The sequence below is a fragment of the Neolamprologus brichardi genome, chromosome 8, assembly GCF_056152115.1.
Source record: "Neolamprologus brichardi isolate AB-2024 chromosome 8, ASM5615211v1, whole genome shotgun sequence".
Lineage (NCBI taxonomy): Eukaryota > Metazoa > Chordata > Actinopteri > Cichliformes > Cichlidae > Neolamprologus > Neolamprologus brichardi.
In genome coordinates this window covers 11,507,628-11,524,889 of record NC_142111.1, presented here as the reverse complement: position 1 = coordinate 11,524,889, position 17,262 = coordinate 11,507,628, and the positions used below count along the sequence as shown (strand labels likewise).

At 35.8% G+C, this 17,262-nt stretch overlaps 1 protein-coding gene across 3 annotated transcripts in view; it reads left to right on the top strand.

The window, feature by feature from the left end:
- kcnc3b (potassium voltage-gated channel, Shaw-related subfamily, member 3b) overlaps positions 1-13,478 on the top strand; it is a 53,642-nt gene extending 40,164 nt beyond the window's left edge. For 2 of the 3 annotated variants that reach the window (XM_006808040.3, XM_006808041.3), the window contains one exon: positions 8,341-13,478. Coding sequence is in view for 2 of the 3 variants with exons in the window: in XM_006808041.3 (XP_006808104.1) it covers positions 8,341-8,354 (14 nt within the window). In the remaining variant the exon portion in view is untranslated. Of the gene's footprint in view, positions 1-1,281 lie in introns of all 3 variants that reach the window. The other variant, XM_035915433.2, reaches the window with a different exon arrangement.
- Positions 13,479-17,262: the final 3,784 nt, after the last annotated feature.

Sequence of the window (17,262 nt, the reverse complement as noted above, 5' to 3'; positions counted from 1 at the left end):
TTGTCATATTTTTCCATTGCAACAGGAAGACACAAAGGGTGTCACACTGGATCAGTGGGTGTTCTTTGTTGTCTGACTGTGGCCTTATGGTGGATGGAGTTTGACAAAAATTTACATGCATAACTTAAGTGTACAGAAACCACAAACTCTGCTCCAGCATCACAGTGTTAGAGCATTACATTCATTTCAGCTAACATGAGCACATTGCTAGTAAATGTATAAAACTCCACTCACTATAAGTCAGTCAGTCATTGTTAGAGCAGATAGCTGCTATCTAACAATGGGGCCTTTCACTACAGTTGATGCAACAACACTGTGAGCACAACACAACCTTGTTTGTGGCTGCTTCCTACAAGAAGGGCTCAATGTACGCATGAAGTGTTTTGGACCAAAAATACAGTGGGAAAGGTAATGTAGTCCAGTGTGCTCATTCTTAGATGAATTGGTTATTTGTTAAGCTAAATGCAAAGTGTCACGCATTATAATTTAAAAGTCCTTTTGTAGCTGGAAAGAGTTTTAAATGAACTTCTTTGTAATGTCACATTTCCCACTGTAATCAAAATAGAAAGTGACTCAGTAGTCACTCACAACAGGATGTGATTACCGAGGGTACAAAGTGATTTAAATGTGGCTGAGAGGACATTTTTGTTTTGGCCATTTGAAGTTTATACCAAGTTCATACCAAGTAAATACAAAATGGGCTGCTGACAAAGCACGATATGATTCCACATAAACTTCATGTGGTCAACTACAATGTATCAGTGATATCAGAGTATTTGCTGTTGTGTAAACTGTGCGGTTTTGGCCAAATAGTTGTCCAAATTACCTGAACATCGGACGTTACCGTTCACAAGGTGTTGGGTAATTTATGCAATGGCCTGTTTATTGGTGTTAAATTTTTTAATATCTACAAATCTTTTGCGTTTATGTTTTTTGAGGAAAAAAAAAAGGCATATCATAACTCGCATTTTCTTGTCTTGTCTTGTCTGTCTTGTCTCTGTCTGTCCTTTATATGTCGTTATGATTTTCATTTAATATCCTTCATTTTCTTTTCTCTTCACTTTTGTGGTTCTTTTTTTAAATTCCTACTTTTAACATCTTCAACCTCATGTTCATGTTTCAAAACTATGAAACCTTCATAAAAAACATTCTGCATATGGGAATTTTTCATATTATCTGTAAACATTTCACTGATTTTCTTTCCATTTATTCGCACATGACATCAAAAAAAATACAAACAATTTATTAAACTGATTTATTATTATATTTATTGTCTTAAAGCAACCGGCTATGAAAAATCTCGCAGTCTTAATAATATATCGGGAATGACTGGGTCAGCACTGCGACTCGCTCCTATTACTAGCCCGCCGTTTGAGACCTATGAGGCTCCAGGACCTCTGCGGCGCTGTCGTTCCCCCATCCCCTCCATTTTGTAGCAGAAATTGTGTTAATGATTGGCTGATAAGAGATACAGCAGATTAGCCATGGACCAATTACGTTGAAGCCTCCATTTGCATTGTACGCCATGCAAATACAATAGCAATAACATACAATGAACTCGAATGTAGAAAGAATGAGATCTTGTCTTGTGAATCAAATGGTTTATGAAGCATGTTAGGGGGAGTTAAATGCAAAATTTAGCTTTAAAGATACATGGTTATTTAAATAATTACAAGTAATGTAAAACTGATTGGGGCTGCTTAGTGAATAAAATAGTGCCACGCATCAAGAAGGTATTCTAAAAATGTGCTCAGTTACATTTTCAGATGAATATTTTTGCGCATTCTGGACCAAATTAACTTAGACTCCTAACACTCATACAGTGAAATAATCATGGAACAAGATACATGATATGAACAAAATTACTGAGCCACATCTCTTAATCTTTGAATTCAAGTGTTTCAAGTGTCCCATTGCCACAGCTGGATAAAATCCTTCACATTTTTTAAACAGTTTTTAATACATTTCACCTCTCATTCAACAGACTTTTTCCACTTCTAAAAAATGTAACTGTTATACTGTAATTGGATGCCACCATTGTAATAAGTCAGTCAGTGAAAGATCTTCCCTCCAAGTCCATAATCAACTGTAAGTTGTTTTGTTGTAATGTGGTCACAAAGCAGGGTCACACATAAAGGTCAATAACCTCCAAAGCTCCTCTGGTATTAACATCAGGACAAAAATGGTCAAGTCATAGTCAAGCAGCTCCAGTAAGTGTTATACGTAAGTGGCTTAGTACTTTTGTCCATATTGTGTAATTTAGTTTATTTAGCCAAAGACAAAGAAAAATATATACATAATATAATAAATATATAGCGAGTGAACACAGCGCCGCGTAAGCAATCCACACTGTCGGAAAAAAAACAACCTATTCTATGTAAGTCTCAATTAACACTCAGTTCATTTTCATTATTGTGACGTCATTGGGCACTTTATGCTGATAGTTTACACAGCAAAGTTAAGGGATGTCAACAAAATCAGAAACAAATGAAAGTAATATGTGTTTTATTGTACCAAAAGAGCTATCTAATTCTGAGGGTGAACATGTCTCTTGAAAATAATAGTTCTTATATTATATTGCTGTTAGGAGCCAATACATATGATCATTGTCTCGTTGTCTAATCCTTTGTTAGATGCTTGCACATTCACTTGATCCACTTGCTATTGTTGTTATTCTAGATGTCTAATATACATAAGCCAATACTCATTCACAAAGAAATGTATTGTTTCATTAGACACTTTAAATGATTTGAAAAAAATTAAAGCTTATGCTTATGATTAACTTAAGAAAAAATAGCTTAAAAATCAGATTTTATTGCTTTCCATATTTACTTCCCTGTAACGCTAATTTATTTCCCCAATAGTTTTATTGTTCCACTGGATCATTTTGCATTGCGTTGTAATATTCCTTCAAATGCACTGTCACATAATCTCCACGTAACAGCAAAATCTAAACCTTAAATCTACCCACATGTCAGCCAAATCCTTATACCAGTAAGGCAGACATTCACAAGGTCTTTTTTTAAGCTTTTTGATAACAAATTATAGTGAAAGGCAATATGTGAGAAATTTTACCATTCAAATATTTATATATAAGTGGGACTGCTTGGCTCAACACATGCTAACTGGTTATTCTGAAATGGCCTTTGGCAAAAGAGCAAAATCTTCTGTTTTATGGTAGCAAATGACTGAGTTGGCCTTTGAAGTATAATCAGGACAGTGATATAAATGAAATATGCACTTGTAGGTCTAAAACGTTTTATAGAAATTTAAATGCAAAGTATTTATAAACAAGGAAATTCAAACAAATGTACAATGTCAGATATGGATTACTACTTAATTAACTATACAGTTAAATCAAATGCAAGCACTTTACTAACAATCATTGTTAATTTGCTCACTCTTGAAGCTTGTGTCTCGGCATCAGAAACAGATAATATTACAAAACAAGTATACAATGAAAACCTTGGACCACCTAATCAAACTGGCCTCTTCCTTTTTTCTAAATCTAATTAATTTCTTCCTCACCATTTATGCTTTGAAGGGTTTTTTGACATTTTCTTTAATAATTTCAAATAAACCATCATGTTTAGGTGGGCTGTCGCTATAATTTTACCTTCAGCAATCTCAATCAAAAGCAAAAAAAGCAAAAAAAAAAAAAAAATTTAAAAATAGTGACACATTCACAAATGCAATAAACATGCAACATTACGTTAATGCTGGAAAACATGCTGTGCACATACATATGTAAATACACAGATATATTTTTAATCTAAAACACGCACAGACTTAGCAGGCAATCTCCTCATTATCATTGATTTAGCTGTACCAGCTGTAAATGTACAAAAGTTATTCAGATGACACGAGCCATTTTTCTTGTTTTATTTCAAGCCACTATATAGACTTTTTGATGTCCAGGCTGTCATTTTAAATCGCTTTAATTTTTTAATGATTTTGTATTTTTTTTCATGAATACTGTGTATTTCATGGCAAGAAATGACATTTTAATGCCACTGGTTGTCTAAAATAACTATTAAAATAATACAATGTTGTAAATTGTTCATAGGATTCTTAACCAACAGGAACATAGACTGAAGACAGCAAAAAATAAAAAATCAAAATGCTTCAGAACTAGTTTTTACAGACAATTGTAAAAGGAAAGTATTTCCATACTTGTTTTGAAGTCTTACTCTCCACATGCTTCCAGACCCCATATGTTTGTGAACCTAGATATGCAGTGTTTACATGAAAGCTGTGACATCAGTTGAATGTTTTGCTTGAATCTGTTGTCGAATGATGTTTAAGTGTCTGCGTTAGGATAGATTTTGACATTCAGGCACTGTAAGAAGTAATGCTTGCCTGGCTTCATCCGTTGCTGGTTTTTGAAGGCCATCGCAAATATTGGCAGACCAAAGTAGTCTTAGGTTGATTCACTTCATGATTATGATGTCAGAAAATTACAACATTTTAGTGTTGTCTGAAAATATCCAAAACCGCATGCCGACATTTAGTTTTCCTGTGAATGAAAGCATTTTTGATAGATACTTGATGTAAAATGTCAAACTGAACTTGTACAGTTAAGATAGGAAAACTCTGGGATAGGTTTTTCAATTAATTTATCCTGCAGAGAAGTCTTTTGTGAAGTGAAATGAATCACTGATTTGTCTAGATCACATGCTCAAAGATGTTCTTAGTCCACACAAGCAAATCTTTTGGACTATAGGTTTGCTCACATCGCTTCTCAGTGCTCATTAAACCTTTTTTGTGCCCACTTACTGTACTGTATTATCATAGAATGTCTACGCAATCTATAACATCCACAATGGGGATGTTATAGTTTGCAGATGCTTTGACTTCAGATGTTATGCAACTTTGTGTAGAATGTAAATTTGTGTTACAGTAAAAGAACATGTCCATCCATCATTTACAATGTCTGCAGGGGATTGTTTTGCTTGAATGCTTTAACTTATTAACAGCGAATGAGGGGAGTACCACACCTCACACAACCTTATCCTAACATTAACACTACAAGAGTACTGTATTTGTTTATATTCAGTTTGTATTGCCTCTGAATCGACTGACTATATGTTGAGTAAAAAGAGAAACGAGTAGTTGTGACAAATGTAAATATCCTAGAATCCTCCAAAGCACCCATTGTTTAAGTAAACGAAACAGGCAGTATGTTGTAAGTGCCTCTATGAGGCCCATGTAGGCTTAACTTAAAGTTAGATTTAACTAGCTAGACCTTTGATGTAATGCTTAATAGGTCAGTGGTTTTTACTAAATATGTACATATCTGTATCTACATATACATTAAAGCCACAACCTATGTATGTATACCATATGAGGGGAGGGCAAGAAATTCCATAACCCCTGATTCTGATCTCCTATGCATGTAAAGTGATGTTTGGCTTTCCCTAAAAATCCTAAAAGTCCCATGCACAAACTTGGTTTCCAGTTATAAATACATACTTTTGAGGTATGTTTGCATATTTTTTATTATTATTATGTTTTGCTTTACTGTTATCACATGATTAGGGTTTTTTTTTAATCTATGTAATTATCCAGTGACCTGTAATGATGGCTTGAAAGAAGGTTCAGAGTGTAAATTTGGTATTTGCTTTGATAAGAACTGATTTGAGTACATGTGCTTTATGTTAATCAATATAAACGTACAATGAGTATGAATATTTTAGTGATCACGACTAATGTATCGAAAAACGTTTGATAAATGTGCAGCTTTGTGGGAAAATATGCAGAACTGTACTGTAAAAACCTTCTAGAAAGGAAGAGAATGAAGCTGAACTTTGTGCTTTGAGAAGGGTGGAAGTGGAACTGTGAATTCAGTTAAACGCCTGTGTGTGTCACTATTGTGCATAACAAGATAGTTAGACTAACTTGTAGTGGCCATTAAGAGGATGATGAGTGAATAAAATCTCAAATCCCCAACAGGGGAAAAATTAGGTAAACTGTTCCTTGAATTTGCCCTAGGGATCAAATTTATAACTAATGTACAGATTAAAATAATGCATACACCACCCTTTAAACAAATCAGGCAGTAATATTTACATTTGTAAAGTGCTGGAGCAATATAAGAGCATAGGAATAATGTCAAAGACACCTGTATTTGGTATTTGTGTAATGTTAAAGATATTTCTTGTTGTTTTATTTTACTTATGCCATGTTCATAGCTTCGTAGCTATGTTGTGTGGAAATGAGTGAATAAGACAAAGACACAGTCAGAACTGCATATTTTGTCCCCAAAACATCAGATCCTAAATGAGGCTGTCACAATGTCAGATTTTTCACAATAACAATATTATTGCTATATCTATCAAAATGAAAAAAAGAAAACAAAGCAATAACGACGAATCTCATCCTCCTTCAACTTTGTGCACTATGTATTTTGTGTTTTTGTGTATTTTTGGGCAATACACAAAGTATGAGTCTAAGGCTGGGGAAGATGTCTGCAAACATAACTGTACTAAATTGAGGAAAAAGATATTAAAGTGTAATTTATGACCAGACAAATAATATTGTTTTACTGTCCAATAGTGGCTAATGTATTTATATTCATACATAGGAGCTCTCACTTGACAATAGGAGAGAGTCATATACAGTAACGGTTATATGTCTGCATTTAACACATCTAGAAAAAAAATATTTTATTGATATTAACAGAATTCAGTGACTTCACTTAATGTCTTGGTTAAATTAAGATGTACTGAGCAGTAATTGTAAGCTTGTAAGCTACATTTACTGCAAAAGTGACTTTTACTAGTTATGAACTGTGCTGTGTTTTTATTTTTTTTTTGGTTTGTTTGGTTTTTTTTTTTGTCTGGCACCTTTCTACTGGATACTGATAGAAGAAGGAAGTCAAATGAAGAGATGAAGGACCCACAGGAAGAGCTTATACAGCATCAACAATGGATCATTGCATTGTAAATTAATGTTTGCTGGTGTGACCACAACAGAAGTGTTTTATCTCTTGAAAGATGTTTAATGGCATCACACAATTTGCTAGATTTGTTAAATGAATGAACTTCATAGTGGGGTGTTGTTGACAAGCATTTTCTGGAATTAGTACCTGTGTTTTCAAGTGTAGCTTAAGGGTAGGTGTTAAACCCCTGAAACTGTGTCTGGGAGTAATGCCACAATCTCACAATCTGAAGTCCAATAATACTTTTGTGGATGTGAAAACCTCCATGAATGGCATTCAGTATGTTTCTATGTGTCCATGTGTCAAAATGTCAAAAATGTATTTTCCGTGAAGTATACACATCATTCAAATGAAAATGTACACACGCACTCACACAGACTAGTGAAGAACTGATTAGAGTCTCCCTAATCCTGCTCACTTTGAAATGTTCTGTGCATAACTCACCGATTTAACAATGACTGCTGTATTCACTGAAAGTTGAAGTGCAACTTTGCAAAGTTGGTCAGTTGGCTGGTAGCAAGTTTCATTCAGTCTATTGTTTGTTTTTTTAATAATGTCAGTTGTCATTTTTATCGTCACTGATACTTGAGTATAAATTATAAATGTGTGATTACAAAAAAGTACAGCAACTCTGCCCATAATAAGCAAAATCTATCCCAACTTAAATCTCACCAATCTCCTTGTGCAGCTCTGGACCACACCCAGCAATGCTGTCATTTTAGTTTGCTTCCTATACGTCCACTTTGTACTTGCACTCTGCATCTGTGATTTCACCATAGACCCCAGAGTAATATATTCAGTGACTGCTAGAGAACTGTGGTGCGTGCCGCAATGACACAGTCTTCACCCATCCTGTTTGCCATATTTGGCTCCTTGCGACATTGTTCCTCGGACACAACGGAGGGGATCCGGCTAACATCACAAATGCAGAATGCAATTTGTCAGAATGGGACTTCACAGGAATGTACTAAAAATAGCAACCTCTACACTCATTTTTTATGTGCAGAGTTGCAGAACTTAAGTTATACGCAAAGTTACTGTCTGTACATATCTATGAGACAGACTGGTTTTTTGTAGCTTGTTGTAGATGTCATTACAGTTTAAATGTGTGAACCTCATTCTGACACTGTTAACCTGCAGTTTACAGGTAATAGCAATCCTTGATTATTTTCCTATTGTACATAATATTAACAGAATTAATAACCTGGACTACAAAAGTCCCTATTATTGACATTCAGAATATGAGAACAAGAAAAACAATGACTTTACAACTAAGACTGGTTTATATCAGTTAAGCACTTTTATAAATTAATCAGTTTGTTTATAACGTTTTACTGTGCATGCTATTTCACAAACTCTGTGGACCTGATATTAATGGCTTTCTGTTCTTTTCTTTACAGTGTTAAGTTTCTAGCATTCGCCCTCTCTCTAATGAAGAGTCCATAACCGGTAAACACAAATTTGCGGCGGGAGCCACATAACGACAGGTGTCACACGGATGGACAGTTTAAAGGAGATCTTTGGGGTGACAAGAGAGACCAGAGGTTAATCATGAATTAAAAAATCATATGGTCTGCTCCTCACATTGTTACCAAAGCAGCCTCTCGGAACTCCAACCACACTTTTTACAGCTGTCTGACTGACCTTTTCTTTTCCTTTCCTTTGGCAAACTGACTGAGCATTGCACTTACACACTTTTGGGAGAAAAAAGGACCCCTTAGTTCACATTCCAGATGACATCTCTCTGACACTAATACTCGCCATCTTGTATGAAGACCAACTCAGTGCTGTCTACAGTACTGAACAACTGAGCAACTTTGAGTTTCTGAAAAAACAAAACAAACAAACAAAAAAAAACACGTCTTCAACGGGACTGAATGAACAATGTAGCATCTCTGCTAACATATTGTAGCATTTGTTGGCTGGGAAATAACTTGACTTAACTCATCAACCGTTCACAGAGAGAGGAATTTATGCATTCAAGGGATCTTTTAGATGTCATTTTCCTCTTGGGTTCCTTTTCCAGTTAAAAAAAACAAAAACAAAAAACGAGTACACGAGAGACAAAGGATTGGTCTTCCTCATTAAAACACCTGGCATTCACACACATATATTTTATATATATATTCATAAATATATATACATATATATGGCCCATTTGGGGGACCCTGTGTGTATATATATATATATATATATATTGATATGTATATATGTATACATATATATATATATTACACCCATATGGTCCCTTGTTCAAGCTTAGCACGTGTATAATATGTTTGCCACTGAATCTATGTCTTCCATTAACTTTTATCTGACTGAAACACTGCCCTCCTCACAGCACTGATATAAAAAAAACTACAAACTATACCAAGTGTGAAGCACATGTAAACAAAGCACATGTAGCATCTGCTCAAACATGTCACATATGGCATTTACTGTACATTTATACTCACCTGAAACAGTCACTGCAACAAAATAGTGAGAAAAGACTTGTCTTTATCTCTCATGTACCGACATGGGCTTGCCCAAAGGTCCTGTAGCATGCACTTGCTGAATGACCTTCTTTAATGTGTTGTAGATTGAGGAAATATTCCATTAAGGTTGAGTTTTATACTTGCCCTACAATTCACTGCCCAAAAGAACTTACTTATTAAACTGCCACTATCCCTATCCTGATTTGCACATATAGAATATTTTCCCATGTCTGACTGACTCAGCATTCAGCCATGGGAAGTAAAGAGAGATGAAGTCCTCATCGATCAAGGGATAGCAGCCTTCCTGAATGACAAATAAGACCATACCACTACAAGAACTGTTTTTAATTCACTCTCCAGTGGTTGTAATTTCAATGTTATTTTGAAAGGGACCAATCCAATAAATATTCTCCCTCAACACAAAGGCTGTCACTGCCAGTCAAGGCACAGCACTCCCAGGACTCATACTGCCCCATCTCTCACTTGCCCTTGATGTGAACGATTTCACGGGCAAGTCGGTGTCAAGATAAAGATGGCCCATTTCGGGGACCCTTACGCGAAGAGTTAAACCAGAAGACGTGGACCAAGAGTAGAGCAAACGCGGAAGTGTACAAAGAGAACAAATCTATATTTTGATAAACAAATCCACAACTCTCCATTACTTTGGAGGAGATTTCTGAGCAGAAAAAAAGTCCAGAATGACAGAAAAAATAAGAGTCAGATGCAAATGTAATTTGAGTATTTGGCATCAAGAAATGGAGTCAAAGTCCTATAAAAATACAGAGAGAAAATAATCTGTTATGAGGGGTGTGCAAAGCTGTTTACCCCACAAGCACTGAGAAAATGTTTTCTGAAAGACAATGAGCAATGACAGACTGCACCTACAAAGACATGGGGATGATGGAGGATGGACGATGAGATAAACAAATGGAGAAAAAAGATAATGCATTTTTGTAACTTTGTTTACCAGCATGACTACTTTGCATGACTGTCTTTTCTGCAAGCCCTTAGTTGAAGACAAGGGTGCTAGAGATACAAAAAAATATATATAAAATTAATTAAAAAAAATGTTATATGCAATTAATGTTTTAAAAAAGATTATAATGAAAGAGAAGAGCTATATTTTGTTTTGAAAAGTTAAAAAAAATGTGAATATTGAAACATGTATGTTTGCAAAGTACACCCTGAACTATGTTTTGTTTGATGAAATCTCTCTGCTACTACTGCCCTACATTCGTCATTCCAGTGTTTTTGACGTTTTCTGTCACTGTTTTATTTTCTAATGCACTGAGCAGTATATTTTTTAACTCTTCTAAGTCAACAGTGGTCGTTCAAGACTTTGCCTATAGCACCTGCGCAAAGGCTTTCTTTCCTGGGATGTTCTTTGGTTTTTTGTTAGGTCCATGTTTTCCTCCTTGATTCATTTGCACAACTTACGTAGCAGCAGCAGCAAGAGCAGCAGCAGTTCTAAAACAGCAGCACTCCATACCACAACTTTGACAGCTTGAATACTACTCATAGTTTGCTTTTTTCTTTGGCAATAATACAGTAGTTGTCACAAGATTGTAGCAGGTCAAATGGAGAACCTTGAGTCCTTGGAGTATCTTTAAAATCTCAGTGTTAGAGATTTATAAAGGCCTTGGATGTCCCATGGCAAGATTTTGCTAGGATAGGCAATTCTGTTCCATTCATAGAAACATGGGAGTAGATGTGTAGGTTATCCAATAAAGACCAATAACAGTACAAAAGATACTATATTGGCAAATAGTCGGAGATATCAGGTTTGCATGGAACCAACTGCCATTCCAAAATTTGTGTGGTTTTAAGGACTCAGGTGTGTCAATGATGTGCTTGGATGTAGGTGTTTTGCTATTTTCTTTCTAAGATAAAAAAAAAAAATCCTAGTATATAGACGACGATAATGTGAACACCTCACAGTGATGTGTAAAAACGCATGCATTATGACTTGATAATCTCTCAAGGGGGGGAACAGAGTCTTGACATATTCCCTTAGCCTCCTATCATTGTTTGTCATGAATCCAGTCCTGATAACTATAAACACTGTGCCGTGTTGTAGAGCAGAAACGTCTTCCTCCAAGAGGCAACTGAAAACTACTCACACTCGCAGTGTCAGCATGAGTGTGTAGAGGTAGCTCGTCTTCGTTTTTTTAGATGGTCAGGTCTTTGCATTCGTCACTTACCATGATTATCGTCATCCAGCTGGCTAGTTGGCAGCTTATTACAGCAAACAGCACAGTCATGTGAGTACCAATCAAAAAGACCCAGAGCTTCCAAAATGATGTCAGAAAGTGGGAACGAAAGGGTGAGAAATACCAGTGTCCACCAAGGGGAGATTGATAATGATGTAATAAGTAAAAAATAATGTCACTGTTGAGTGCTCTCTAAGCCCCTCATCCTTGTCTTGGTATTCCAAGTGAGTTTCAGGCCCTGCTGGTCCAGGGCTTAGCTCAGGCAGCTGCACGGTTCTTTGTCCATTCCTAGTACATTGCAGTTGGAGGCTCACCAGAATATGAGACTCAGTGGTGTGATGTAGACTGTAGAAGTCCTTCAAAAATTCTGTCGAGTCTACACTGGTTTTACAGGGTCTAGAACTTTTGTCTATTTGCATTAAATGGTCCATGGAATTTCTTTTTTGGTCCCGTATCTTTTTAAAACTCACAATTTCAGTTCCCATTTTGGAAGGCATTAAGCTACCATGGCTTTGATGGTCACAAAGATGTTTATGAATATTTCAGAGGTAAACTTCTTGCAATGGTGCGCACACTTGCAAAAACCTTGTGCTTCACCCAGCTGTTTTTGTTTTTATGGCCAAGTAGTGTCTTTTCCTCTTTTTATTTTTCATGGTTACAGTCTTTATTTCCTTCATTCTCTACGTTGTGGCTGCTCTGCCAATGCCAGGCTGAAAAAGATGTCTTTCCTTTTCCAATGCATAATACTGCCATTTGATTTAGACACGTTTAAAGAGAATGAGTTACAATGTTGAGAGTGCTAAGTCTGTTTTATTTTTACAATCTGTTAAAAATGTTATAAATTTCATGTAGAAACACTCACCGTAACCAAAAGAACAAATTTGCTTTACATGGTAAGGAGGTGCAACTGTTGTGACAATGACTATTATGTATGTGGACATGTCATCTGCAGGTGTTGGGAAAGTGTCATGTGGTCCTTGGATGACACATACTCAGTGGTAACCATTTTCTTTATATGCTCGTTTATGTTTAATATGTTTTTCTGTTTTTCTTTTTTAAGTTGAGGACACGGTATGCAATCTGCACCACGAATGCCACTGATAGACACTTACTGTATGCTCCCTGAGACACAGATATTCTGTCATCAGTTTAGATGATTGCAATGTGTAGTGGCTTTATGGTTTTCCATAGAGTAACTTAGCAATCACACTAATTGAAAAATATTTTATTTTACAAATTAATAATAACAGAGTTGTTATCAATGTTATCATACTAACTACATTTTTCTAACATATATCATATATCTTATTTTAATTAGAAATATAATGATTAAAACAAAGTCATACCCAATATACGTTGAACTAACAGTACATAGTATCATTATGCATCCAAAGATGAAGACATATTCATTTTAGAAGCTATCAAACTGTCTAAAACAGACTTAAGTACTAGTCCATTGTACTGCGGTCTAAGTAGGAGAGTGAATGGGGCGAAGAGGTGGTCACTGGATTATCTGGTTGTGACTTATGCCGGATTTTATTTTTGAAATGTTGTAAAACAAAGAACAACTCATCAAGAACTGTATAAAGTATATTTCAATGGAATGTTCATGATCTATCTTTTTATATTTTGAAGAAAAAATAGAAACATATCAATAAAGTGTCATAATTGAACATATTTCTACTATTGAGACTTATAATGTATGAATGTCAATGCGATCTAATGTGAATCTCAATCTTCATAGCAGCTTGAATGAATAACAAACTAAAAGTCATGAGATGCTTTTTCAGAGACATTAAAATTGCTTAAAATCATTGAAATTAACTTAAAATAAATGAAAAAGTAACACCACTCGTGTGTCTGTTTAAGATTTCTGATCAAATGTGGGCATCTGTGAACACCGGCTGAATATGACTGATAGAGTGACATTTTGCACCGACTGTCACAGTTAACACTGTTTATCAGCCTGTCGGGAACAGGATACCACAATAAAGTGATTGATATAATTTGATATGAAGTGAGAACACAGTGAAATCCAAAGCCGTCCAAGAAACTGGAGACTGACATTGAATTCATGACTGGAAGGACATGGTGTATATCAGTGCCAGCATTTACAAGAAGTTTCTGTTTAAGTCAGTAACTGTTACTTTGAGAAACAGTCACATAATGGCAATCGATAAATTTGAGGTCAGCAGTAATTGTGTCATGATATTTAAGATTGAGGATGTAATCTAAGAGCTATCTTCCCAGCTTGATATCAGATAACTGTAACTTATAATATTCCTGACACTGCATACCAACATATCCCTTCCTGTTCCAAAGGAGAGGAACAGGAATGTCTATAAAGACATGGACGAGTGAGTATGGTGTCGAAGAACTTGACTGGCTTGCACAGAGTCCTGATCAACCCAATAGAACACCTTTGGGATAAATCAGAGTGGAGACTGTGAACAAGGCCTTCGCATCTGACCTAAAAAATGCACCTTTGAAAGAATCACCAAAAACTCCCATAAATACACTCCTAAACCTTTTGGAAAGCCTTCCTAGAAAAGTTGAAGCTGTTATAGCTTCAGAGGGTGAGCCAACATCATATTAAATGCTATGGAATTATCACTCAAGTTATACTGATGAAGGCAAAATTTTTGGCAATAAAGTATATAACTTACTACCTGTAATATTTTATACCTCAACTATGGACTGTTTGGAAGAAAAAAACCCAGATATTTAGAAACCTGGTTGTGAAGCGCCATTTTGAAGCATTTTAGTCACATGCCTGTTGTTGTTGTTGTTTTTTACCTCAAAGTGACCATATTTGAACGAAGAGCCAGTCTGTTAACTAATGCTAGCTAATGCTAGCTGGCTTTGTTAGCAACCTACGTCCATATACTGGTATGTGTGCATTGAACAGAGGCAAACACCCATTAATTCAGGCAAACTAACCGACAGATACTAAGTTTTTTACTTACTAAAGTTCTTTGGAGGGGCTTTTACTATAGTTAACAATATGACACACTGTTTTATTTCGCTAAATGCTTCGGAAAGCAGCAACTCAATTTAGCTGATGTCAAGTAGCAAATAGCTAGCCATTGTCTGTGTCAACATCAGGGACAGCATAGAAGATGGATGTAGTTACCATGATGGTACCCACTGGTTTCTGAGGTCGTGTTTTTTGGAGCCTTGAGGTGAGTGTTTCTTCCGTTGCCATCTGGCTTGCTAAAGAGAAAAAAACTACTAGTGAGGAATATGTCTGACTGTGAAACTGCGCACTCATTGGCTAATGAGTTATGTTTGATAAGAAATATTCAGTGTGTGGATTCATACCACAGACAACTCTCCATTAAAAAAAAAACATATGACCAAAATTTACAAAACAAAATTAAAACAATATTTTAAAAAATAAACTACTATGGGACTGTAAGTCTTTTTTGCAGTTACAGTCACCTATCTAGTAGCCTGTAGACAGAAAGCAGATTTAAGACACTCCTGCAGTGCCTTAATTTTTCCAACCCGGAAGCTACGACTGTCTTATATGCTGTCTAGGTTCAGTACTCATTTCTATCACTTTTAACACAATGCAGCCTCATTTTGAGTAAAATTTGTTACCGGGAGAAAGTAGCTTCAGAAACCAAAGCTTGTTGAACCTCTTAAAAGAAAACTTGCGCAGTGGAACAAGATTACTGCATAACATTTGCACTACTGCTGCTTGGAAAATAAAGGCAGTGAAGCTGGTGCAGGGGCCACATGCTAAGAAATAAAAATGTGTTCTAATGAATTGGCTGTTCTTTCTACTCATGGTTACCAACTGTCGGTTTCAAACTGTGTTGTGAAATTGTAGTGGTTATGTGTAGCCATCCCATGGGGGTCACAAGATGTAATGACTGTGCTGCATAGCTGCACGAACAGCAGAGTTATACGGCACTATATAGAACCAGGAGCAATCAGGTTATTATGAATATTGCAACACCAAGAATACCACAAAACGATTGATTTCCACAATTTTAACCCAAAACAAAAAATCTAGCTGAATTCCCTCTTGCATTTTATTGATACTTTATATTCACAAAGCGTTGAAATATTTGTATCTGTATATGCCTGAGTGTATTGGTTTGTAAAACAAATGGTCATCAGATTCTTAGTAAGCAGACTGTGATCAAATGACAGTGTATTATATCAGCCCGGATGGCAGTTTGTTTTTTTGCCAACAGCTATTAGAAATGTCTGCAGAGGCCTTTTTCAGTTTTTCTCCTTTGTGCCTAAACATCACCTCCCTCTGGTGGTAAAACATAGTAGTAGTCCACTTTGGTAGAGATGTGACATATTACTGAAAACAATAACAGCTTGGTATTCTTCTTGTAGGGCACATTTATCTTTTTTTAATATAGTTTTATATTATTTCTTTTTTGTTTATGGGTAACAAATGACACCTCAGAAGACAGCCCTGTCATTAAATGTAACAATGGCTTGAATCTGATTGCTTCTAGTAGATTATCTCTCTACAGTCATGACAGTCCAAAAAAATAAAAATAAAAATAAACAAATTTGGTAATATTCTTCTCGTATTGTCCGTTTGTAGCGCATACCCCTGTAAGTTGTCACAGACACTTGAATGATTTTCCACCCAACTGCATGAACTAGCAGATCCAAGGTGTAGGCGGTAGCTCTTTTTCCCCCCATGAAGCCTGTTGTGTGGCACAGCTATCGTCAGCAACAGATTGAGAGTCTGGTGGGGGCTGATCCTGATTTAGAGGTGATGGAGGCAGACAAGGGTCCAATTTCCTTTGAACTCAAAGTATCATTATCTGTGAAATGAGGGTGAATATGTGATATAGCAAAATAAAACCTACACTGGTAAATAATTTATTATTGTGCCGCTCCACAAATAGAAAAATGTGAGCCAGTCCACCTAATAGGTTCAGTGACACTGAAGACATTTTTGTACATAAAAATAACAAAAGCACGAGATGTATTAAATAAAAAAAATAATGGATGATGATTTCACTTGTGTTTGCCAACTTGTGGAATAGTTTAGTGGTGGACTTTGTGAAAATCAACCCTAACAATATTTACATAAATGAAGATATGTCAAAAGCTCATTTTTAATATGAGCTTTGTAAGAAATTCAAGTGATTGTGCTTTTACATTTTTGTATACTACAAAAATTTATTAAATTTGGTGTAAAAATAAATGACTGTGATGTAAAAAGTAACACTGGTGTAGTTGATTATGGTAGTTATACTGTAAAATAACAATTTCATGCTGGCAAACAGATCCAAGTAGTTTATTGCAATTTAACATGAAATTTTGTTGCAGCGATTTCCAATCGCAGGCTGCAGCATTGGTTTAAGTGAGTGTAATTGGAGGAGCCTACTGAAGACGCTAGAAAATGGAATTAATTAGAAAGCTTTGAAAATATGTTTTCTATATGTTCGTTCTATGACGCTCAAACTCCACAGTTCTGGTTTTTAATCTACGCACATTCAAATCCAGTCATTTCGACTTAATGAAAAACAGTGAGGGTTTTCTGTCATTCACACGCCCATGCTTGTTAGAGATGGCAATACCATGCAGAGGTGACATTTGATAGGGAGGTTGAAGGTTGAAATGCCCCCTAGCTAAAATGGAGGGAAGGGACACG